The sequence below is a fragment of the Phocoena sinus genome, chromosome 16, assembly GCF_008692025.1.
Source record: "Phocoena sinus isolate mPhoSin1 chromosome 16, mPhoSin1.pri, whole genome shotgun sequence".
Taxonomy (NCBI): Eukaryota; Metazoa; Chordata; class Mammalia; order Artiodactyla; family Phocoenidae; genus Phocoena; species Phocoena sinus.
Genome location: NC_045778.1, coordinates 65,333,170 through 65,357,796, shown reverse-complemented (window position 1 = coordinate 65,357,796; position 24,627 = coordinate 65,333,170). Strand labels below are relative to the sequence as shown.

Sequence of the window (24,627 nt, the reverse complement as noted above, 5' to 3'; positions counted from 1 at the left end):
TAAAAAAAAAAAAAAATCACTAGGTGAAAAACAAAATGTTTAAGTTAGAGAGAGGGTGCCTGCCTTTAAAGCCTTCTCTGAATCTCCCCCGTTTCATTTGATACTTCTCCTGTCAATGTTGAAGGAGTGATCCTGTAAACTTTGAATTCATAAAGGTATGGATAAAAATAAACTTGTAAAAACACAAAAGATTCAGAGATTTGAGATTCATGTAAGGTCAGAGTATACTTTAAGTATACTCTTAAAGTATATACTTTAAGTATATACATATTCATGTATACTATACACCAAAAGTAGGAGTAATTTGAAACATCAGATCTTAAGGCTTCTGCATCTAAGATCAGAACTTTCAGGAGAAAGTGGCAATAGATGAAAGATTTTTTATTTTTAAATCACAGAAAAGAGAACCAATTTGATAAAAGAAACTGACTTGATATGATTATTTTGGTTAAGGCTAAAAAAAATTACATAGACTGACCTATAAGTAATGTCTAACTTAATGAAAATCAGTTAACAGAATACTGGTAAGTATCAGAACTGGATTTTAAATATCCACATCTGGATGTTCTACCTCATAATAATTACTAGAAAGAAAAACTGGAGCAAAAAGAAAAACAGATTACACACTTGCTGCTCCCAAGGCACCCTGCAATTATGCTATTAGATCTCTCCTAAAGTGGGATTAGGAGCATAACAAACTTACTTAGAATTTTTCCATTAAGAAATGTATTCATTTGGAAATAGATTACCACTGGTCCTGTTGAAAGGAGAAAACACAAATCAACCAAATCTTCTTCTGGATGATCTTTCTCCTGTATCTATGTGTCTTAATTAATATAAAGCTAAAAGTTAGAATAATATCTTTTATTAAAGCTGGTATAAAATAAAAAGGCAAACTAAGTTAATGAAGAATACTTGTATCTGAAACTTCTGAAGTGACCAGATAAATCATGGTAATTTTGACCAACTATTCTAACTGAGGTGATCTGTTAACATTTTAGGCCTTGATTACAGTGAGATTCTAACATGTATATGGCTTTGAAGTTTCTCCTATCTTTAAAATAAGTTTGAAGCATTACACACTGCCCTTTTATTAAGAAATGTTAGTGTGTCATGTGCCTGAGCAATCACCACCTACACTCCTGTTGTCCTATCTTTCAGAGTAACATTGCACACTTCTGTTACCAAGTCTAAATTGCTTCTTATAGTGATATGGCTTAAGAACGTTCATTCTTTTTCTGAAACCCACCAACTGATTGTCATTTAAGCAGTCAAATTCAGTAGGAGCTTGTTGGACAACATTCAAGTGTCTAATGACTCAAAGCCCACTCAGCTATTCATATATCCATCCATCCATGTATTCAGAATTTACTAAATATCTACTATGCACAATGAGCTATTAGTTTTCAACTTACATGATTCTTTAACTTTGATGAGGTCCATCATTTAATTCTAACAGTTTGCCCTGGACACTTCATTCCGAGACAAGGGCAATCATATATATGCCATCAGAGACATATATATGAGGAATATATTGGTCAAAGAAAACTTATGGATTCTCCCAAGTGCATTAACAAAATCTCTAGCTAAACAAGTTTACTCGCCAGCTCTTAATTTCTAAGACAAATACTTTCTTAAATTAAAAAAAAAAAAATGACAAAAGTATGTGAAATTCCTAGAAAGAAGTAATAACTTGGAGTTAGGATGAGACAAACTGCTCTTATTTTCTCAGCTCAAGGCAATAAGGTGTCAAGTTTGTTATCCAAATTTACAGACACCAAAATGTCTTATGATTCGAAACTCTTCTTGAGTTGGGTTGAATTAACTTGAGCAAGAGAATTTCAAGAAGAATGAAACAATAATATATGAGTGGAATTTTTTCATAGTTATTGAATGCTTTAAGTGGTACAGCCTAGTGTGTAAGGGTGTGAGCTTTGGAGTTTACATCCAGACCCCACCATTTAACTAAGCTTGTAAAAACTTCTGCAAGTTATTTAACGCCTCTAAGTTTCAGTTTATTCCACTGTAAACTAGGGATAGTAATACTTCTTTGATTGAGTTGTTTTGAGGATTAAATAGGATTTGGTACATAATAGGTGCCTGGTACATAGTAAGTGCTTTAAAAAAAAAGCATTATACTTTGCTTTTATTAGTTTTTCTCCTGATTTCCTTTCTTCCCAAATGAACTCAGCAATTAAAACAGAAGGATTACAAATTTGCTTCTTACGAACATGAATTAGTAATACCTTTGATTTTGATCTTTATTGGTTATGGGTTTTGTCCAACAGAGTGAACCCCAAAATTCACAGGAGACACAAAAAGGTTTTAAGAAAATTATATTCACAGAAACATTACAAGCTTGGACTTAAAGAAACAAAGAGAGTACAAAAAGGAAAGAGGTCTTTGAACTCTAAGACCTCTACAAGTGGAACCAAAAGCTCAGAGGGCAGAGCCAAGAACTAGGGAGACTCATTCCTACTAAGTAGAAGGACTGAATCTTCATCAAGGGAACTGCCAAACATTTGCCCAGGTGAATTTCAGAATTGCTATGGACCAGTGACTTTTTTGTACCCCCAATTTTCTCCCTTTTTGAACAGGAAAGTCTATAGCAGTTATCTTTGCCTGTCCCACCACTGGGTGTGTGTGGGGCAGACAACTTGTCTCTTTAGTTCTCCGGTCTATAGATTGAGAGGAACTGTACTTAAGAAATTACACTTGAGGAGTATCATCTATACCTGGACCATATTTAGATGATGATATTCTGGATTCAGGCTAATGTTGTAATAGGATGAAACTTTTGCAGGGGTGTTAGGAGATGGTGAGTGTATTTTGCATGTGGAAGGAGGAGATGGTGAGTGTATTTTGCATGTGGAAGGAAGGTAAATAAATTGTGGCAGACTGTGATACTTTTAAAATAAATTGTCATCAGAGAGTCGACAATCCTCCCCTCAAAAGGTGGAGCTTAATTCCTCTCCCCTTGAGTATGGGCTGAACTTAGTGACTCACTTCTAACTAATAAATATGGTGGAAGTGATGGTGTTTAATTTCTGAGATTAGGTCATAAAAGGCACTGCAGGCTCCTCTTTGCTCTCAGATACTTCCTCTGGGGGAGAACACTCAAACAGCCTCAGGTTAAGGTCCATGTGGCAAGGAACTGTAGCCTTTTGCTGACAGTCATGTGAGTGACCCATCTTAAGATCAGAAACTTCCACCCCAGTCAAGCCTTCAGATGCAGCATCCTTGACTGATGTCTTGACTGCAACTTTATGAGAGACCTTAAGCCAGATCCACTCAGCTAAGCTGCTCCTGAATTCCTGACCCACAGAAATGACAAGCTAATAAAAGCTTGTTGTTTTAAGCTGCTAGGTTTTGTTATTTAGCAATACAGGCCACCATGTATCATTTCCTGTGGTGAAAAGTTTGTTGTATTAAAAGAAATTTGAAAGCCATTGTCCTAAAACATGGCAGAAAGACAAAATGTATACACTTTTCCAAGTCTCTCACAAACAAGATTTTAAATTCACTAGCAAAGATCTAGGGAAAAAATGATCAATCCACAATTCTTTTAAATTTTCTTTGTTTCTCTCTGGGCTAAAAATTATCACTCTTGCTATATGAACATGGAAATGACAATCTACATACCTGCCCTTTCCCATTCTTTCATTAAATTCCCCTGGGCATAAGTAAAATTGATACTTTTAAGCCAATCTACAAGTAGCAATACACAAGTAAAAACATTAGGTAATCTCCTCACTGTTATACTGTCATTAGTTTAGTGGAGAAATTATTTTTAAAAAACCCTGGCATAGAAATGTAGTTTGGTACTTTTTCCTTTTAAATTTTTTTTTTTTTTTTTTTTTTGCGGTACGCGGGCCTCTCACTGTTGTGGCCTCTTCTGTTGCGGAGCACAGGCTCCGGACGCGCAGGCTCAGCGGCCATGGCTCACGGGCCCAGCCGCCCCGCGGCATGTGGGATCCTCCTGGACCGGGGCACGAACCCGCGTCCCCTGCATCGGCAGGCGGACTCTCAAACACTGCGCCACCAGGGAAGTCCCTCCTTTTAAATTTTAGTTAGAATTGAATGATCCTCTTTGGAGCACTTCCCAAAGAAATCTCAATATTTAATAATCTTGAACAAAATCTGAACTTCATCTCATTCTTTCAGTTACTTTATTCTATATATTACCATAATCCTTTGGCTAATGAGTTTGTTCTTCAAAGTGGAGTTCCTTTATAGAAGGAAATATATCTATATAATTAGCATGCTCTTCAAGTATTTATAAACATAGAAACTAGTCTGCATAAAAGAAGGCACTGAACATTTAGTCCCTCATGATGACTTTTCTGGTTAGTCTCCTTTTCATTGGGAAAAGGTTTCTTTAAGGGTTTATTTAAAGGATAGCTTTACATTTAAGCTATACTTAAATTCCTCAAAGCTTGCCTTGCTTTTATAACTTGTACTTGCTTTTATCTAGGCCACTGATATATAAGAATTACTCAGGAGTGGAATTCCCCTTTGGCTTTGGACTCAGCCTCTGTGATTAAATCCACAAGGGCACAACAAAAATGATGCACCAGGGCCACCTCAGGCAGTTCTATGTCTTGGTGTTTATTTTAGTACCTAAGTTGGAAATCTAATAGAACCCCAACCTGGGCATCGTGTGTCTACGTATGCTGAACTCTGTCTTAAGGGGCCCATGATCTTCATTATACATAAAGCTATGAATTCATTTTGCATGTTAAATCAAGCTGTTCACTCATTTTCTAAAACTTATATGTGACCTTTACAATTCCACTAAAGGTTTGTAAGAAACTTAACAAATCACTTGAATATGATTTACAAAGTCTGGATATTACTGTGCAGACAGAATTTTCAGCTTGAGTTAAGGTTAGAATCCATGTTTAATCTAGTTAGTTTGGTGCGTATGCATATATGTGTGCCTACATTAGGTGTATGTAACATTAGGCTGCCAAATCACAGACATCCTCATGAACCTTAAGTCTTCCTATGCTGCTCTGAGTGTCAAGATACCCAAAGGAAGAAGAAAGTATGTTCATGGGGTGTATCTATTTCTTGGTTCCTAACACTTCACTCATACCTTTATTTTCTTCACAGATATTCAGTCTGCAGTGGGGATCCCTGAGTTCAGTAGCATCTTTTGTCCTCCTTTAATGAAACATTACACTCAGAAATCACTCAAGAAAATTTATCCTACCAAGACGATACCAGTTTATTATTAAAGCCTCGCAAATTAAATTTATAAATTAGGTGCTTATTTTGCCTCTGAAAGACTGGGGACAACTAGTCACTCTTCCTCCACCCCTCTTCTAACCTGAGAGCATCACTGTATCAAGGTTTCCAAAGAGGAAGAAAAATTATAGCCTTCAAATTATTTTGACTCACCGGACTTTGCAAGATCTGAGTAACTCGTTTCCTCTGCTCCATCATATTGAAGTCTTGCCGTAGATCAGGAGACATGTTCCTCTCCCTTATGTATTCTGGGTCATTTTCATTGATGCGGTCAAAATACCTCTCTTTGTGAGGCACGCTGGGAGGAGGAGAAGTAGTGACTACGCCTTGGCTAGCATCTGAACTCATGCTTCAAGTCTGCCAATTCTCCTTGCTATCTGCATTAATAACCACAAAGTAGGACATTCATAATAAATTCATATTTTACACAGGTCATGCAGCACTTTTTTTTTTTTTGCCCTCAGAGTAACAGTGGCAACCTTCTTTAAAAAGTAGCTTTTCAAAAAATATTAGAACAATTTTTTATTAAGGTAAAAATATCTTAGATTACAATGCTAAATTGGAAATTGATATTTTCAGAGCTAGTGGCAACTTGTGGTTCAATTATAATAATGTCATCAACTGCTATATGAATTTTTAAAAGAAGCAATGATCAAAGTGTCCAAAAGTAAAATGCCACACCTATGACAGCAAATTTTCACAATTAGTGATTACTGTTAGTGGAGATTCTCTTTCCTCTCTTACTCATGCTTTTACGTTAGACCAAACTCTGGCCATATTTAATGATCATTATTTTATAGTGAATGTAGTTTTAGTTTATTAACACGTGAGAGAAACACAGTTGTAAGCTTTTCCAGTTCCAGGGGAAATGTAGGAATTATTAAGGTTGCCAAACTATATAACTTTAGCAGATAGTGCTTCAAATCCAAGTAAGAAAAAATAAAAAGCCGTTCAGAAAGCACAGGAACAGCTGATTCATTTAATTATTACTGACACTTAGGATAACCCTTGACTTTATGCCAGGGAAACAAATTCATTTGGGCTTTGCTACAGCTGAGCACCTAATCAACCAACTGTAGCTAGATCAACAGGACAGTTACTTAACATCCAACCCCAGCCCCTGGCTGTGATGGCTTGTGCTAGAAGTTGATGAAGTCATCTAACCCGGTGCTTCTCAGATTGTCTGTGGTGAAGGACTTTCTCCAATTTGCCGTAAACCAGTAGTTTTGTAAAATACAAAATAATGCATTTAGGTGTCACGGCAATGTCAAACTGCATGAAGTTTCTAAATGCTTAATATTATATTCTGTACTTGTCACGGACTGCAGTCTGCAGACTGGCACCGGATCCTGGACCACACTTAGAGTATCACTGACCTAGCAGAGAGTAACAGTCATTGCACACTGAAGGAATGCTTCCTCTAACTTTTAGATGTGATTTGGCAAGAGCCTAAATCAAGAGAACAGGACACCACTGATTAGTGTATCCCTTTACATAGTTGCTCTTTTGAACTGAATGTAGAAAGTGCAAAAAATGTGCAACAAGGAAGAATAAAAGGAAACAAATTTTAAATAAGAAATTGTAAAGACGGCTTTGCTTAACACAATTTTCTCTACAGGTGGTAACAAATGCAACCTGTTCAATATAAATGACTGGGTAACAGAAAAAAACATTCTCACTACAAAATGGTATTTATTCAACTGATTATTTGCCTAGTAAGAAGAATCACTTCATAATAAGGGAAATTAAATGTGAAAAATTCCAAGTATTCTTTTTCTATTTACGTAGAAAACTAAGGGGAGAGAAATATCTGTGGACCTGAAACTCTGAAGATTCTTCACAGCCTTGGATTCCTTCTCAGCAGAATAGTTTCTAGGTAGATCCAGAAGGGAAAAGGCAAGGGCCACCTTTTTTCTTAGGGATCTAAATCCCTGATAAAGACCAGAGATACCTGATCTCATCTTTTAAACACAATAACAACCAGTGAGGTTACTATATTTGTCTCTAATAATAGTCTTCTCTGATAGAATTCATTTCTAAAGCTGCCTTGACTCAGCCCAAGCAAACTCATTGCAAGACATTAAACATTCTTGCATTAATTCTGGTCCTGGAAATGTAAACTTATTCTGTTAAATAATTTTTGCAAAACAGTGTTAAAACTGTTTTCTTTTACTTGCCAACAACAATCTCATGCAGAACATTCTAAAAGCTACCTAAATTATTTTAGTGTACTACCCCAAAAATTCATGAAATATGGTTAAAAACACTTTATATCATATGGCTTTAATGAAATTCTGATTTTATGACTAGAAAGCAACTAATCAGTGAAGGAAATGTGAAAAATGAACTTTTCTATAACTGAGTCTTCCACATCTTAATTCATTAATTTAAAACTTGGGAGAAAACACTCAACTAAAGAATGAATATCTGATCATTATATGTGTTCTCCACAGGATAAATGGCCATTTTTTCTTCTTTTTGTATAACATCCACCATTAAGGAATGATCCTGGACATATTATATTCTTCCAAAAATTAGGTTTTGCTACACTGTTATTAGACTGGCACTAGCCTATGGTATTTTATGTATGTATGTATGTATGTATTTATGGCTGCCTTGGGTCTTTGTTGCTGTGCGCGGGGCTTTCTCTAGTTGTGGCAAACGGGGGCTACTCTTCGTTGTGGTGCATGGGCTCTAGGCGCAGGGGTTTCAGTAGCTGTGGCTCAAAGGCTCTAGAGCACAGGCTCAGTAGTTGCGGTGCACAGGCTTAGTTGCTCAGCGGCATGTGGGATCTTCCTGGACCAGGGCTCGAACCCGTGTCTCCTGCATTGGCAAGTGGATTCTTAACCACTGCACCACCAAGGAAACCCTAGCCTATGGTATTTATCATCATCTTGCTATTAACCAAAAATGTGGTGCACAGAGCACCAACTGTAAGAGGCTTTTTTCATATCCAGCTGGGTTATCAGCAGTCTAAAGGTCTAATCAATCTTTGGAACGTAGTTTTCTTAGAAGCTTTTTATAATAGGTCATTTGAACTCCTTAAAATAGTTTACTGCTAGCAGATAAAAATTTCAAGGAGAATGAAAGTTTTTTAAAAAGCAAACAAACAAACTCACGTATATTAGTAAATGTCATGCTGCTCTGGCCAAGTACAGAGTAAGTGGGTACTCAATAAATGGGACATCAATTAATAAAGAAATCAATTCTGTTTAGTTTACCACACTAGGTCACTGGCTATGAATAAGTCATTTTTAAAAAAGAAATTCCACAAATATTGCCTTCAGTTGGATTTTAACCTATTCCTCAGCCGCAAAAAGCTCTGTTTAGCCTAATGGAGGAACAGAGTTAGATAATAAGCTTATGTCTAACTGAATTTGCTGATGCTCATAAACTAATTTTATTAAAACACAGCAAAAAGCAAGGAACTGTTGTAGTAGATTCATTTTGTTGTCTCTGCACTGGTTTAAGAAACCGATAATAGAAACATTGATAAGTAAAAGCTTAGAGTTTAAAGAACTCTTGATGAATGCATTTTTAGATGAGTAAGGTAAAGAGGAAAATATATATAACCACCCATTTTAATAATAAAAGAACATATTATATACGTGTAACACTTTATATGGTTTATACCATGCTCTTACACCTTTCTATCTTATTTTACCTTTGCAACTACACAATGAGATAGAGGTTAATAATCTGGAGGTTCAGGGGGTTAAACATCCCGCCAAAAATCACACGGCTTGTGTCACAGGCAATATTCAAAGTCACAATTTCTGTCTCCTAGTCCACTTACAATGAAACATATCATAAAACATAAGAGGGCTACAAAATTTTGAGACTTTTAGTCGACATTCTGTCCTAAATATTAAACAATTCAGAGTTTATAGAATCTGTCAAAATTGAGGAAATGACACCAAAAAGGGGAAATAGGATTAGAAATGACTCAAAACACTCAGACCTTTTTAAAACTTCAAAAGCTCATTATTGAGCAGACTTGTGGTTGCCAAGGGGGAGAGGGGTGGGGGAGGGATGGATCAGGAATTTGGGATTAGCAGATGCAAACTATTATATATAAAATGGATAAACAACAAGGTCCTACTGTATAGCACAGGGAACTGTATTCAATGTCCTGTGATAAACCATAATGGAAAAGAATATGAGAAAGAATGTATATATATGTATAACTGAATCACTTTGCTGTACAATAGAAATTAACACAACATTGTAAATCAACTATACTTCAATAAATTTTTTTTTAAAAAAGCTCATTATTTAGCATGGCTTTTTAATACAAGAAGTTTCAAAGTTTTATGTACTTGGAATAAGAATTGGGAATTTATAAGAAGGATATAGAAATAAAGAATAAGAACACTAGTTTGCCATTTTGGTGCTCTTCTATACCTAGATACTCAACACTAAGAGCTTTACACAGATTTTTAAGCCAATCATAAGCAACAACTGATTATTTGCAATTTTACATATCAAATACTATAGACCGAAGTGTTATTTCAAGCCTAGAAAAAACTTAGGATCCACAAGATTATCTGAAATAAACAGAATTCAGAAAAAAAATAAGGGAAGCTTTAAGCATTATTTACAACAACCAAGACATGCAAACCTAAGTGTCCATCCACAGACAGATGGGTAAAGAAAATGTGATACACACACACAATGAAATATTACTCAGCCATAAAAAAGAAGGCGATTCTGCCACTTGCAACAACATGGATGGACCTTGATGGCATTATGCTAAGTCAAGTAAGTCATATAAAACAAAGAGAAATACCATATGATATCACTTATATGTAGAATTTAAAAACATCAGACTTATAGAAACAGAGTAGAACGGTGGTTGCCAAGGGCTGAGGGGTGGGGGTAATGGGGAGATGTAGGTCAAAGGGTACAAACTTTCAGTTATAAGTTCCAGGGACCTAAGGTACAGCAGGATGACTATAGTAACAATACTGTATTATATATTTGAAAGCTGTTATGAAAGTAGAACTTTAATGTTCTCACCATAACAACAACAAAATAAGTATGTGATGTAAGGCTGTGCTAACTAACCTTATTATGGTATTTCACTATACATGTATCAAATCATCACATTGTATACCTTAAACATATACAATGTTATGTCAATTATATCTCAATTATATAGTTACCCATAAGACACATATCACCAAATACCATTCTGGAAGATTAGCATACCAAAAGGAAAAGACTTTTTACTCAACCTAATAAATTTGCTTATACAATATAAAAATAAGTGGTTTCTATGCTTAGAGAGAACTCCTAAATTAGTCTGAAATAATGATAAATGGGCCACAGTTAACTAACGTGCTGTATATAAATATATGTCAGAGGTCCTCCTTCCTTCCTTCCAAAATATTTATTGGGCATCTACTATGTGCCAGGCTTTGTACTAAAGGTATGGCCGGAATGTTGAATCAAATCCTTCTGGGAGCTCCTAGAGTAGTTCAGAGGTTTCTATAACCCAGTGAAAAGGACTCTACCCATCATAAGGGGAAGCTTCCTAGAGAACATAACATTTTCTTACACTAAGGAAGGTACAGGCCCAGGGAAACAGCAATGTGCCAGGAAATAAAGTTAGCAACGGGTTAAACAGCACATCTTACAGAAGCAATTGCTTAAAGATTTGGTTAAAAATCAGTCCTACAGGTAACTTAAAGCATTTAAATACATTATTGTTATAATAAAAAGTTACATGAGTTTTAAAGAAACAGGTGAATTTCACACTTGCTTAGAAGGCAATGCAAACTTACTAACAGACTGATAATGCAAGCCAAGTAGTAATTTCCTACCATTTCTCAGAATTTTGTACAATATCAAGTGAAAAATTGGGTTGTCAAAGTGAAAACTTTACACTTAATGATTACTCTAGTAATCACTACTTATTAATGCATACACTCTATTCTCCTTCACTAAAAAGTTGACCCAGAAGTTTTTTCATAGTACTTCGTAATAAAGTTCAGTGGTTTTACTAAGACTAGGAAATCAAGCCTATTTCACCCACTAATGTTAAAATATTCTTTTCTGGGAGCAGGGGAATAAAGTAGTCTAAGGAAAATAACAGTATTAATAGGCCCCTAAAGATAGCAGCTAAGTAGACTTCTTTAAATAGAAGTTTTCTCCTCAAGCTAGTTTCAGGAGTAAGATTTTAGGTCCTTGAGCTTAAAAAAATTCAACAAAAACTAACAAGTCATAAGCAGTATATGTAAAATAGTGCCAGCTTTATTAGTCTGAGGCTGATTTTTCTCAAGTTGTTTTTCAAGCTTCTAAGTCAGAAATGCCACAGAAAATGCATGTGAGTTCACTTAAACCGGGTGTGAAAACCTTTCTACACATTTGTGTCAGTCTTGCCTGACCAGAGCCCTTATTCCATCCTACCAAGAGTTGTCGTTCTTAAATTCCATCTTTTAATTTGATCTGATTATGTCTGTCTTTCTTATAACCTTAAATGGCTTCCTGTCATCCATGGGATAAAACTATTCGTGGCTCACTTGTTTTCTCTTTCCCTCATCACCTCAATACATAGAAAATACAATTGCTTTGTCTGTAATAGAAACATCCAAGCTTAAACTTTCACAAATATCATATAAAGAAAACCCCAGTAAAACCCACCAAACTATCTTTACAATGCTCCATTTCAAATTCTTTTGCTTTTCTTCAAAATTACTGTATACATACAGAAATTCTAGTGATTCTCCAAAAGCTTTACAATATTCTTTAAAATGGCCCTTGCAAGAGAGCCTTCTCAAAAAAAAATGGTGAAGAAAGTGTACATCCATAGGTAAAGAAAAAAAGAGAAACAGAACCTCAACCTAAGTCTTATACCTTATTAAAAAATTAACTCACTTCTAAATATTAACCCAAAAGAACTGAAGACAGGTATTCAAACAAAAACTTGTACGTGAAATGTTCATAGCTGCACTATTCACAAGAGCCAAAAGGTGGAAACAACCCAAGTGTCCATCAACTGATGAACGGATAAACAATAAATATGGTGTTGCCACATAACGGAATATATATCCATAAAAGAAGTGAAGCACAGATACATCTACAACATGAATGAACCTCAAAAATGTTAGCTAAGTGAAAGAAGCCAGACACAAAAGGCCACACATATTATACGATTTCATTTATATGAAATATCCAGAACAGGCAAATCCATGGTACAGAAAGCAGACTGATGGTTGCCAGGGGCTGGGTTGTGCGGGGGGGGGGGGGGGCAGAAATGGGGGAATGACTGCTTAATGGGTACTGGGTTTCTGTCTGAGATGATGAAAAAGTTCTGGATCTAGATAGTGGTGATGGCTGTACAGCATTGTGAATGTACTTAAGGCCACTGAATCATACACTTCAAAATGGTAAATTTTACGTTATATGTATTTTACCATGATAAAAAATTAACTCAAACTAGATCAAATTAACTCAAAATAGAAACTATAAAGCTTCCAGAAAAAAAAAGAAAATCTTCAGGATTAAGTCCCAGGCAGTGTTTATAGATTTGACACCAAAACATGGTCCATAAAAGGAAAACTGATAAATTGAACTTCCCCTAAAATTTAAATGTTTATCTGCAAAAGACCCTGTTAAGAGGATGAAAAGACAAGCCATAGACCATGAGAAAACATTTGCAAACCGTACATCTGACAAAGGACTAGTATGTATAATATATAACAAACTCTGAAAACTCAACAGTAAAAAAAACCCAAACAATTCAATTAGAAAATGGGCAAAAGACATGAACAGCCATTTCACTGAAAAGGATACATGGTAGAAAAGCATATGAAAAGATGTTTAACATCATTAGTCATTAGGGAAACACAAATTAAAATCACGAGATACTACTACACAGGTCCCAGGATGGCTAAAACAAACAAAAAATAATGATAATCTCAGACGCTGGAGAGGATGCAGAGAAACTGGATCCCTCATACCTTGCTACTGGGAATGTAAAATGGTACAGCAACTCCAGTAAATAGTTTGGCATTTTATAAAACGAAATATGCAACTATGAAATGACCCAACAATTGCTCTCCTGGTCATTTAATCCAGAAAAAAGAAAACATATGTTCACACAATCTGTACACAGATAAAGCTACTATGGACATTTGTAACAGTCAAACACTGGAAATAATCTAGATGTCCTTCAACAGGTGAACGATGAAACAAACTGTGGTATACCCATCCTATGGAACATTATAAATATAATAAAATGGAATGAATTACTGATACACAACAGCCTGAATAAATCTCCAGTGAATTACACTGAGTAAAAAAGCCAATACCAAAAGATCATGTACAGCATGATTCCATTTATATAATATTCTTCAAGTGACAAAATTATAGAAGTGGGGGATAGATTAGTGGTTGCCAGGGGTTGGGAAGGAGTATGCTCTGGAGGGAGGGAGGGAGGGAAGGAGGGAGGCAGGTATGGTTATAAAAGGAGGTATGGCTATCCTTGTGGTGATGGAATTCTTCTATGTCTTGACTATGGTAGTGGATACATGAACATACACATGTGATAGAATTGCACAGAACTAACACACAAACATACATCCATACAAGTGACTTACAAGCAAAACTGGGAAAAATGTGAATAAGACCAGTGGATTACCACAATGTCAGTATCCTGACTGTGACATTACACTATGGTTTTACAAGATGTTACCATTGGGGGAAAGTGGCTGAAGGGTACAGGATCTCTCTGTATTAATTCTTATAATTGCATGCAAATCTACAATAATCTCAAACTTTAAAAGTTTAATTTTAAAAAAGGCCATTCCATAAGAATGTGATCAACTATAGAGCAGAATAAAGCTTATACTGTAGTTATTTTTACATATCTTTTGTACCAGAATGTATTTTAAAAGCAGTTCCGTCAATACAACTAAATTGCATCTGAATAAAAATGCATATTCTATTAGTGTCAACTGGTCACTGCAAAATACTTCTCATGATGATTAGTCTAGAGCAACTTTGGAACTTAACATCTGCTTACATAGCAGTTTACTCAAGTTAAGGACAATTAGAATATGAAGCCCCCGGGAGACAAAATAAAATACTGTAAAAAAGCATTTAACGGATACTGTTCAGATTTCAGTACTAGGCTTTATAAGCCAGGGCACACAGCAAGGGGAAACATTAACTCATCTGTTGGCTTTGTAAAGGAACTTTAAAAAATCTTGCTGTGGTCAGATCAATTTAAATATGATTGTTTTCTATCAGAAATTTTCACTTAGTTGAAAATAGTTAAAATGTTCTAGGAGCCTTAGCTGATTATCAGACTAAAAAACTTCTAATTATATTCTAAAAATTTCCTTGTATCTAATCCTGTCAAGAAGAAAGCAGAATGGTGCAGAGTACTGGACTGAGGACAAAGAGACCAGGACTCAAGTCTCTGCACGTCCACCAAGTACTGTGTGACTTTAGAGTAGCCATAGCACATTCAATCAATAAGTGTCTGAGCATCTACTACGTGCCAAGGTCCTACTATGTGGAGATAAAAATGGCAAATAAGACACGGTTCTTCCTGAGGTTTGCAGTCTAGTGAGGAATACGAAGAAGTAAGTAAGCAATTACATCATAAAGTTCCCAAGATTAACTGTAAAATAAAAGGGCTATCTCAAAAGACCCTTTAGATTTTCCTAGTTCTAACATCCTATGGTCCTACTGGTATCCCCTGATCTAGTCCCATAATGAGGCAGATAAGGAACCTTGATATAGCTTGATATTCATAACAGCTAGAGATTTTCCAACAATAACTAGAAATTCCTTACTTTAGAGATGGGTCATCACAGCATTTAGAAACAACTGTCAGTGCTGAGCTCTTGCTAAGTGCTAGCGGCTGGAATTTAAATGCATTAGCTCATTTGCTCCACATAATTCTATGAGGTAGGTATTATTATCTCCATTTTACTGATGAGGAAATAAAGTCACTGAGAAGTAACTTGTTTCAGGTCCAAGAGCTAGCAAGTGGTGGACCAGGGATTTAAATCTAGTCTGTTGATCTCTAAAGCTCATGGACTTAATCACAACTCAGACCCAGGCAGGGGTAACTAGTAGTTTCTTTTCAAATGCCAATTCCAGCTATTCGGTGGCACTGAGGGGTTGAAAAGGTTTTACTCAGGCCCCAGAAGAAAAAGTACCAGAATTACCATGGCTTAGAAGGGAGTCAGGCATCTTCACTACTGCCCCCTAAGGAAGGATGTTTTAAGGGAAGTAAGTGGTAGATTCTAGTTCCTCTTAACCCTGAACAACTAATTCTAAGCATAAATATTCCTGCTTCCAGGTGATATTTGGAACAACTCAGTTCCAGGACTCCTTCTCTTTAAAATTAACCAACCCTATTTTTTAATACCACATATACACAGTCATGCTTTCTACTACTTCAGAACAATATAAACACCAGTGCAAACCAGTATGAACTACAGTAGGGGAAAAAAATTAGTCTTTCAACAACATTCTCTGAATGGAAAATGATGCAGAAGACAGATTCTTTAAAAAAATAATGTTATAAAACTTGTTAATACTATGGGTTTTCCTCTGGCCATGCAGATTAGAAACAAGATACCAAGCATAAACAAAATTCTAGCTTTAAAAACATTATCCAAATATTTATGCAGTAACTATAAAATATGCATGTTTAAAGAACATTAGGTTCAAGACAAAATTAGATAAAACACTTTAGAATGATGGCTTTTGAACTTTTTAAAAATGGTAATCCACAGTAAGAAATACATTTTATATTGTAATCACATACAAATACATGAGATGTATAACTGAAACAAATTCAGGACATGATACTTTCCCTTACTATGTAGTATATTCTGGTATTTTCTATTTTAATCTCTTCCTTTTTTTAAAAAAATGCTCATCAAATTGATTTATGATCTATTAATAAGCTGTTATAATCTACAGTTTGAAAAACACTGCCCTAGGAACTCTAAGTCATGGTCAGATGGGAAATAGAAAGGAAAAGAAGAATGTGTGCGTGCATGTGCATGTGCGTGTGCGTGTGTGTGCGTGTGTGTGTGTGTGTGTGAAAGAAAGAGAGAGAGAGAGAGATGGGGGAATGAACATGTGCTAGAGAGATGGAAGGGAATAAGAAATGATTCTTTTTTTAAAAATATTTATGGCAGATTATAGCAATAAGATCCTAGTGCTTTGTGGGATAACTAGATTTTCCTCCATCTGGGCACTTAGAAAGTACCATCTGTACTACCCGACGTCAGGTTTTTTTTTTTTTTTTTTCCTTCATTTTTCTTGACTCATATCTACTTCTAGCTCAATTGTCAAGACCTCTTTGCTTATGGTTGTAGTCCCCACAACAGCAGAATACTCCACAGCAGCGGCTGAATTGAATTATTTTACTATATCACAACTCTTTCCAAAACAACCTTGTTTGTGTTACTTCTAGACTGGGAATGGTAAAAACAATCCTATGAAAAGTTATTACTTATAAAAAGTCTTTCCAAACTTGAAATTCTTGGTAGTTTTAACAGCTTTCTCTAGAACATAAGCAAAAAGATGGCTGTACTTTCAAGTACCAGGCCCATTGTTTGATATTTAAAACAATAATCAAAGATATGCCGAGACTTCAAAGCAGCATATTTGGTTAAAAACAACAACAACAAATGCTAGTTTATTTAGTTTTTCTTGATGAAAGTTACTATAAAATTGTGAAGGTATTTAAAGTTCTAGAAAACAACTTGCACTCTGCATAAACGATGACAAGCCACATCAGATAGACCACTGAAATTTTATTCATTTTAAACTGCAAAATACATGAACTACTTTCAACTGCTAGCCAAAATTTTATATACAGCTGACATAGAAATTGATAGATATGGAAAATTGAACAGAAGTAGATAAAAGTCAAGAAAAATGAAAAAAGAAAAACAGGCATTGAGTGGCAATGAGTAATACAGATGGCACTTTCTAAGCGCCCAAACAGAAGAAGATTTAATTATCCCACAAAGCACTAGGATCTCATTGCTATAACGGCTACTGATTCTATGAGAGGTCTCTTGGAATTTTTCAGACTAGATTCAAGGAACACGTTTTACTGATGAGAGGAAACTATAATCAGAGGTGTTGAGTAATTTTTCTAAAGCTACAATTTTTCTAAAGCTCAAGTATCAGATATTGCTATAAAATCATAATAATGACATTTATTAGTATTACCATATCATTCACAGACTGCCCCATGGCCATAATTTACCCTCAAATGAAATATAAGAAAAAAACAAGGCCCACCACACACAATTTATGCAGGTAATTTATAAATAGTATTGACTGAGAAGAATAGGCTATAAGGAAAGCCTAAAAATCCTAGTGCTTCTAGATAGACTTAATGTTATGATTGTCTTTCTGTCTAGCATGCACAGAAAAGTAGATGTACAAATGAGGTAGTTGTATAGTGGTGGTTTGCATGACTTAAATACCTAAGGAATACACTTTCTTTAAGTAACTAGATTTTTAAAGATTAAGAAGTATCTACTAACACATTACCAGTAAATTAAGGATCTGTCCTTTCACTTAAATTCTTTGAAGGCTTTGAAGCAAAAACTAAGAGAACAACCAGTCCAAATCTCTTGTTTTCTGGATTAGATAACTAATGAAGGAGGTCTTCATACAGAGACATGCCCAATATCATACACCTAACATCATCAGGGTGATCTAAGTTCTCCTAGCTCTTTATGCAACACAATATTGCCTCCTCATAATTGGCCTTCTTTTCTATCAGTACTTAGCAAACCAGATAAATAAGATACATAAGGACAAGGAGTATTAGGACATGGGCAGACCAAGAAGCTTAATGAAGTAGGCAAAGATGAGTAGTATCATAAAACATCATGGAACATTCCACAAAATTTTGAGTTCCAAACAAAGAGGAACTAAATACATGCAGGGTAAGGGCCCTTAAACTGGTTCAAGTCCATCTGAAAACACCACCACATGGGCAATGATCAGTATGTTGGAAGTTGTAACTGTTAATCTAGCAGATAACTGCTATGTCTTAATTAGAAGTTATCAGAATGACATTGACTGTGCCCTGGGTAACAGTAAATTATGTTCAAGTTTACATTTTTATCTCTAAAGTTAATTTAGCATCATTTTGAAAAGAGTTGAGGGCCTTTAACTATTTATAATGAAACAAATCAACCCTCGGAAAAAGATTATGTTGGCAATAATTCCACTGTACAGATTAAAAAAACTGAGATTTAATCATTTGCCTCGGACTACCAAATATTCTTCACCAAACAAGGAATTATTCATGGTTATAGATCTATCTTAATTAGGTGTGGAAGAGTTGACCAAAAAAGATGGAACGGCTCAAAGGACTGTTATTTCCTAGAAGTATACACAGCTATTACAAACTTAATTACCGTCTTTCTTTACTGGGGCACCTGAAAATATATTATAGGATCACAATATTCAGCACCAAAACAGAAATGGTAAATATTATCAAAGTAGTAAAATAAAAAAATCTTGTATGGCTGCCAAACTGGTATAAATGTGAAAATTTAACTCTCTGTGGTCTATTGCCAGAATCCTAAAATTGATCCAAATGGTCCTTAAATTTCTGAATACTTTTTTTTCTCTTCTGAAATGACTTCTGTTGAGTATATCTTTAAAATAAAACTATAAACTCTAAGCTTCAATACAAAAGTCTAGGAAAAAATGAATCTATAGTTGATTAGCAAAAGATACCATTAATCTGGGCCTGAGTCAAAAATGCAACTTAACTCAAAAAACTAAAAGTGGAATAACAGGGCTTCCCTGCTGATGCAGTGGTTGAGAGTCTGCCTGCCAATGCAGGGGACATGGGTTTGAGCCCTGGTCCGGGAGGATCCCTCATGCCACGGAGGAACTAGGCCCGGGTGCCACAACTACTGAGCCTGTGCTCTAAAGCCGGTGAGCCACAACTACTGAGCCCATGTGCCACAACTACTGAAGCCCATGCGCCGTACTCCGCAACAAGAGAATCCACCGCATTGAGAAGCCCACGCACTGCAACGAAGAGTAGCCCCCGCTTGCCACAACTAGAGAAAGCCTGCGTGCAGCAATGAAGACCCAATGCAGCCAAAAAAAAAAAAAAGGTAGAATACCATGTGATCCAGCAATTCCACTCCTAGGTATATATCCAGAAAAATGAAAACACTAACTTGAAAAGACACATGCACCCCAATGTTCATAGCAGCACTATTTATAATAGCCATGATATGGAAGCAACCCAAGTGCCCAGCAACAGAAAAATGAATAAAGAAGATGTGGTGTATATATATATACAATGAAATATTACTCAGCCATAAGAAAAAATGAAATTCTGCCATTCGCAGCAATGTGGATAGACCTAGAGAATATTATGCTTAGTGAAATAAGTCAGACAGAGAAAGACAAATACTGTGTGATATCACTTGTATGTGGAATCTAAAAAAATACAAATGTATATGCAAAACAGAAACATACTCAGATATAGAAAACAAACTAGTGCTTACCAAAGGGGAGAGGGAAGAGGAGAGGAGCAAATTAGGGGAATGGGATTAAGAGATATAAACTGCTATGTATAAAATAAACAACAAGGATGTATTGTACAGCACAGGGAATTATAGCCATTATCTTTTAATAACTTTTAATGGAGTATAATCTGTAAAAATAGGGAATCACTATGTTCTACACCTGAAATTAATATAATATTGTAAATCAACTATACTTCAATAAAAAAAAATCTGACAAAGTCAAGGAAAAAATGCCAACAATAATAAAACAAACTAGTAACAGTAACAGCAACCCTTTATGTTTCTAAGGGTCTTGTACTTTTAATGGAAGTTGATAGCTGGCTCAGCATTTACTAAAAAAACAGATATAAGAAAAGTATCACTGGAGGGCACAGCTATGAGAGTATTTTGGTCTCAAACTGTTTTAAGAATAAAAGCAATGCTGCTAATTAACATAAACTACTTTAGCAAACATGAAAAATACATCCTGTGCCAGTATAATTGGAACATAGTAGTAGTTCAGTATAACCATAATACACGTTGTTTAAGTAGGTGCTTGCTAGGTCACACTGAGCAGGGTGATCCAAAGACCAAAGGCATTCACTGCTGGATAAGGCAGAAAATGAATCTAACTTCTTTCTCACTAAGGTATCAGTAGTTGATGAAGAATATTTTATTGATCAACACTACCTGTTGCAAGGAACAGAGAGCTGGACTTCTGTACGTGAAGAGTAGGGGCTGGGGAGAACAGAGTCAGTCACTTGCTTAGACATTGGTAGGAATGGAAATAATGTTCACCGGTAACTTGGAAAAAACTTTCATTATAAATAGGTCAAATTTACCAGTTGTAATGGCCATGCGAGGGACAGAGTTATAAACTTGAAAACATGTACAAGAAGTTCAGAAGAAGTGTATTTTCTTGAAGCCTAAACTCAATCACTTTTTAGACTTAGCTCAAATTGTTCCCAACGTGAATCATTCGGAAAAGCAAAGACTGATTTTATATATATATATATATCTTATAAAATGATGAGTAAAACAATCAACCAGAGAGAGAGGCAATCTCTCAAGTATCCTGTAGAATCCAAAAACACATGGCCTCAGTGCCTTTACCCTCCTTTCTACAAAACATGATGAACGTTCTGTATATATTCCCTTAGTCATCATTTGTCTTCAACATGGAGTGTATTGGAAATGGTTGGGAAAAAACCAAAAGGTGGGGTTTTTTGTTTTTTTCCCCCCCTAAGAGAAGGTTGACAGAGACCAGTGGATTGATTACTCAGATGTGCCTCCAAGACATTTAGTTTCTGTTATTATGTCCCCTGGTATCAGTGAAAAATTTTAAATTGAAATCCAGGAAACTATCCAGAACTTGACAGCTCATGATAAATGAGAGGTTTAAACAAGTGGAATTAGTGGAGATTACGATTTTTAAAGAAAGATTCATTGCTCTCAATTTCTGGAGATACCTTAAATCGTTGGCTCTTTACTATTTAGTAGTCCTGGAAAAAAGCTTTTTTTTAAAAAAAAAATTACATGTGCAGCACTGAGCTTGAAAAATTTAAAGCCATTGCTTTTGACATTTTCTTGAGAGCAATGTTTGAGGAAAAATCACTCTTACCTATTACTGCATATCTACTCTGAAACCTCAGGAAACTTTTTCCAAAGTGAGTATCAGAATACAAGTAATATAGAAAACTTAACTCCCTCAAATTCCAATCTTACATATACCTATTTTTCAAAATTTCTGAACTCAAGAAGTTCTAGTTCCTCATTCTGAAGAAATGCAAATGATCCTACAAAAGCTCATTATTAAAAATGACTTGAGTTTTCAAATCAAAACATTCACCCAAAAGGCTGGTCTAGAAAACTGATTTGTTATAGTGGATGGTACTTCTAATGGTCCATTCCTAACGTGATTGTTGTGACCAGTGAGGGACAGTAGGGAGGCTGGCACGAAAAATATGAGGCAAAGCTCCTTATGTTAAAAATTGGAGGAAAATATACAAAAAAATCTTAAAGAACACAAGGTATGAGTACGTTCCAAGAGTTCATTTGGATCTACTATCAGGTATCCCAACTAAAGACTTCTGGCTTTCATGATTATAACTTATAAAATACAGCTGCAAAAGCCAATGCAAAAGCTGTAGGTAACTCGTTACTGCAAAGAAGTCATTTGAAGGAGTTCCTACCTCTAGATTTGGCTGGTAAGGAGAATTTCAAGATCATCACAACCGCATCTGTTTTCTTTCTATGGAGAGTCTAATACTGAGTCATGAAAATGCAATTTATTAAACATAGGTAATAGTACTTGAAAATTATTTCCAAAAATACTGGTCATAACCCACCATTTAAAACTCTGATAACAGTTTTAAGTGGAAATCCATGCAAAGAGATGTTTATCAACCTTGAAAATCTGTTTTTATAATAAAAAAACTATTTTTGGGAAACTAGCTTTTTCAAATGAATTATCCTTTAAATCTAAAGTTTGATATTACATCCTGTACTGGGGTTGAATAGTGTCCCCTAAAATTCATATCATTACCTCAGAATATGACCTTATTTGAAAATAGGCCCTTGGGACTTCCTTGGCGGCACAGCGGTTAAGAATCTGCCTGCCAATGCAGGGGACATGGGTTCGAGCCCTGGTCGGGGAAGATCCCACATGCCGCAGAGCAACTAAACCCATGTGCCACAACTACTGAGGCTGCACTCTAGAGCCCACGAGCCACAACTACTGAAGCCCACGTGCCTGGGGTCTGTGCTCTGCAACAAGAGAAGCCACCGCAATGAGAAGCCCACACACTGCAATGAAGAGTAGCCCCTGCTCGCCACAACTAGAGTAAAGCCTGTGCGCAGCAACGAAGACCCAATGCAGCCAGAAATAAATAAATAAATAAATAAATTTAAAAATAAAGAAGAAAATAGTGTCTTAATTTGTAATTAAATTAAGATGAGGTCATATTGGATTATGGTAGGCCCTAAATCTGATGACTAGTGTCTTTATAAGAGAAAAGTAAGAGAGATGTGGATACAGAGACACACAAGGGAAAAAGCCATGTGATGATGGACAGAGGCACAAACTGACCTGATGCAGCCACAAGCCTAGGAACACCAAGGATTGCTACCAACTACCAGAATCTGGGAGAGAGACACAAAACAGATTTTCCTCAGGGCAGCCAAAAGAAACCAACCCTGCTGACACCCTAATTTTGGACTTCTGGACTCAAGAACTGTACGAGAATAAATTTCTGTTGCCTTCAGTCACTCATTTTATGGTACTTTGTTATGGTAGCCCTAGAAAACTAATATACATACTGTTCCAATGGAATTTCCATCTTAATAATACCTATTTTAGGAGGCATTTCACCATCACAGCAGTGTAGATAGATAGCACACCTTTGCAAAATCAAAGTCAGCTCTTTGGGAATAACAGAAATCAAAATAGCAACCCAAATGACATTAACAAATAAATTTATTTATTTTTGGCTGCATTGAGTCTTCTTTGCTGTGCACGGGCTTTCCCTAGTTGCAGTGAGTGGGGGCTACTCTTTGTTGCGGTGCACGAGCTTCTCACTGCAGTGGCTTATCTTGTTCCCGAGCACAGGCTCTAAGCCGGCGGACTTCAGTAGTTGTGGCTTGCGGGCTCTAGAGCACAGGCTCAGTAGTTGTGGCGCACGGGCTTAGTTGCTCTGCAGCATGTGGGATCCTACCGGACCAGGGCTCGAACCTGTGTCCCCTGCATTGGCAGGCAGATTCTTAACCACTGCGCCACCAGGGAAGACTCCCGAATGACACTTGATATACCATTTGATATACGTAAGGGCAACGCAACATAGATGTCTTGCACAATGGTATGACTTTTGCAAACTATTACCATGTTAGATCAAGAACAATGTTTCCAAGAAAATATGAAGATGATATGAATGTTCTTGTCACATCAGATTCTGAACAGAAATTTCTTTGTAAAACTCCATGAAGATTCACAATGAACATCAACCACAAATTAGATGCAGTGGGCTCTACTGGTTCTATCATAGTTGAAACACTTAAAGCAGTTATCAAATTTTAAAATATTCCAGTCTGATGGAATGTCTTTTCATTAAGCAAGAGTGGATTTAAAAAGCCATTCACTCTGTTTATCAGATTTCTTGCCATGTGTACATACAAGCTGCATTTCTGCCCTTCTCCCCACGTTAGGGACCACTAAACCCTAACCTGCAGATTCAGCATCATGCCAGGCTCTGGGCCCCCAGGATTACGAGAAACCTTAAGAAACTAGTTTATCAGCTCCGCATCAAGTTAGTCTTGCTGCTGTTGCTCCCATTCTGATGTCTGACTTTCACTTTAGCAATACTTTTATCTGATTGTTAATAATCAAACTCTGTTAACCTCTTAGCCACTCCACTCACTCTAAAGCAGCCTAAATCCTTTTCTTGTTTTTCTATCAGGTAACTTCAAATACTTTCAAAACTGAAGATCTATGCCTGAACCCTCTTTCCCAGGTCTCAGTCTTAGACCCTTCTATCCGTTTCTACCATTCCCTAAGGTAACCTGATGGCTCACACCCTGGCTTACAGTAGGGGATTTCTGATGCCATGCAAACTTCCCTGGTATTAATTCCCTATCTAGGCTTCGACCAACTGCCACCCTTTGCCAAAACACCCTGTTCCTATGCACTGCCTACAGGCCAGGGTTTGAAACCTACTGCCCAACCTCCCTGACAGTTCACACACCTGGGCTTTTTCCTACTGCCTGTTGCTAGGAATCTGCCCTGTCCTCAAGGGTCTGCCTGGATTCCAAATCTTTGTCAGCCATTCAGCCACTCTGACTGTTACTGACACCA

At 36.3% G+C, this 24,627-nt stretch overlaps 1 protein-coding gene across 8 annotated transcripts in view; it reads right to left on the bottom strand.

The window, feature by feature from the left end:
• Positions 1-24,627, bottom strand: part of ADD3 (adducin 3) — a 125,075-nt gene that overhangs the window by 21,969 nt on the left and 78,479 nt on the right. For 7 of the 8 annotated variants that reach the window (XM_032607537.1, XM_032607538.1, XM_032607532.1 and 4 more), the window contains exon 2: positions 5,404-5,627. In XM_032607537.1, the coding sequence (XP_032463428.1) occupies positions 5,404-5,598 (195 nt within the window). In that variant the 5' untranslated portion in view covers positions 5,599-5,627. The remainder of the gene's footprint in view (positions 1-5,403; positions 5,628-24,627) is intronic. The other variant, XM_032607540.1, reaches the window with a different exon arrangement.